Source organism: Vulpes vulpes, chromosome 5 (assembly GCF_048418805.1).
Source record: "Vulpes vulpes isolate BD-2025 chromosome 5, VulVul3, whole genome shotgun sequence".
Taxonomy (NCBI): Eukaryota; Metazoa; Chordata; class Mammalia; order Carnivora; family Canidae; genus Vulpes; species Vulpes vulpes.
The window spans coordinates 77,004,328-77,006,316 of NC_132784.1; the positions used below are offsets into that span (position 1 = coordinate 77,004,328).

The 1,989-nt window shown below is 37.8% G+C and overlaps 1 protein-coding gene across 1 annotated transcript; it reads left to right on the top strand.

Moving 5' to 3' along the window:
• The first annotated feature begins 466 nt into the window (after nt 1-466).
• Nucleotides 467-1,407, top strand: LOC112930610 (olfactory receptor 8K3-like). The gene is given in 2 exon segments (XM_026012952.2): nt 467-629; nt 632-1,407. Coding segments are annotated over 2 exon segments (939 nt in total).
• Nucleotides 1,408-1,989: the final 582 nt, after the last annotated feature.

Here is a 1,989-nt window from a genome sequence, read left to right on the forward strand (position 1 = left end):
TTACATACATAGATGTGTCTACCTATGTATTCATTTCTCTCTCTCTCTCTCTTCGTCTAGATTATTTATCTATCAATACCATCTTGGTTTCTCAAACTTGGCACGATTGATATTTTGGACTGAATATTGGGTCTTGTAGGATGTTTAGAAACATAACTGACCTCCAACCATCATAAACCAGTAGAACCCCGCCTTCTGGTTTTAACAACTAAAATGTCTTCTAGACATTGATAAAGTGTTATCTGGTTAGTAAAATCACTTCCAGTTGAGAACCACTGACTTTTTTTGTTTATGTATATTAGTCTTTGTGGGAGAGGAGTTTATGTTCAAATATCTGAAATTGGAAAGTTTGGATGTATTTTATTTATACTAGGTTTGCATACTAAAAATCATTCAGGTGATAAAACATGAAATCTGTTGACCATGTGGATGTCTTTATCCAGAATAGGTGTCCCGATAAACTTGCATGGAAACTCAAAATCTAACAGTGCTCAATGAGTTCATTCTCATGGGAATCACAGACAAACCTGAGCTGCAGGCTCCACTATTTGGGCTCTTCCTCATCATCTATTTGATCTCAGTGGTGGGCAATCTGGGCATGATCATCCTCACCAAGGTGGACGCCAGACTACAACACCCATGTACTTCTTCCTCAGACACCTGGCCTTCACTGATCTGGGTTATTCAACAACTGTGGGACCCAAAATGTTAGTAAATTTTGTTGTGGATCAAAATACAATCTCCTATTATTTTTGTGCTGTACAACTAGCCTTCTTTCTTGTGTTCATTGTTAGTGAACTTTTTATTCTAACAGCTATGTCCTATGACCGCTACGTGGCCATCTGCAACCCTCTGCTCTACCCCATCATCATGTCACAAAGGGTGTGTCAGGTGCTGGTGGCAATCCCCTATCTCTACAGCACATTTGTGTCTCTTATAGTCACCATAAAGATTTTTAATTTATCCTTCTGTGGCTACAATGTCATCAGTCATTTCTACTGTGACAGTCTCCCCTTATTGTCTTTGCTCTGCTCAAATACACATGAAACTGAAATGATTATTCTTATCTTAGCTGGTTTTGATTTGATTTCATCCCTTCTGGTAGTTCTTGTGTCTTACCTACTGATCCTAGTAGCCATCATCAAGATGAACTCAGCTGAGGGTCGGCTCAAGGCTTTTTCCACCTGTGGGTCCCACCTGACAGTGGCCACAGTGTTCTATGGGACTTTGATATTTATGTATGTGCAACCTGAGTCCAGTCATTCCTTTGACACTGATAAAGTGGCATCCATATTTTACACCCTCGTTATCCCCATGCTGAACCCCTTGATCTATAGCTTGAGGAACAAAGATGTAAAATATGCAAGACAAAGGATGTGGAAAAAAATATGTAATATCTTTTCTTAAAATTCACTGTCTGAATATGATTCCTATAAACTAGGTTATGGACTTGAATTTTTGTTCCATGTGCCTTCAAGGAAAATAGCAAACACAAATGAGTTCAACACATATTATATATTTATAGATTGTCTTATGCATGCTAAGTACTTCTAACTGCTGTATATTGATTTGTCAACAAAATAGCAAAAAGATGCCTTTCTATAAGAATTGCCTTTCTTCAGAGAGAAAGGTGGGTGGAATACAGAAATCAAGTAAATATTGTAGTACAGTGGAATGTGTTAGATGGATGTACACACACACACACACACACACACACACACACACAGAAAGTTGTCAAGGATTCTGGTGTTTTTCCTCACCTATTGGAATAAAATTGCAGTCTCCTTTTATGTGTGCATGTGAATGTGTAAATCCTTTCCTTCTGTTTTAGCCTTCATACTCTTCCTGGTATGTTGTAGAAGTATAGCTAATACTGGTTGTTTCTGTGATACCTAATGATTAAAGTCATACTTGCTTGTTCAAACACCCTTATTATAAGCATTGAGATCATATTTTTTCCTCATCAATGTATGAATCTATTGGCTGAAC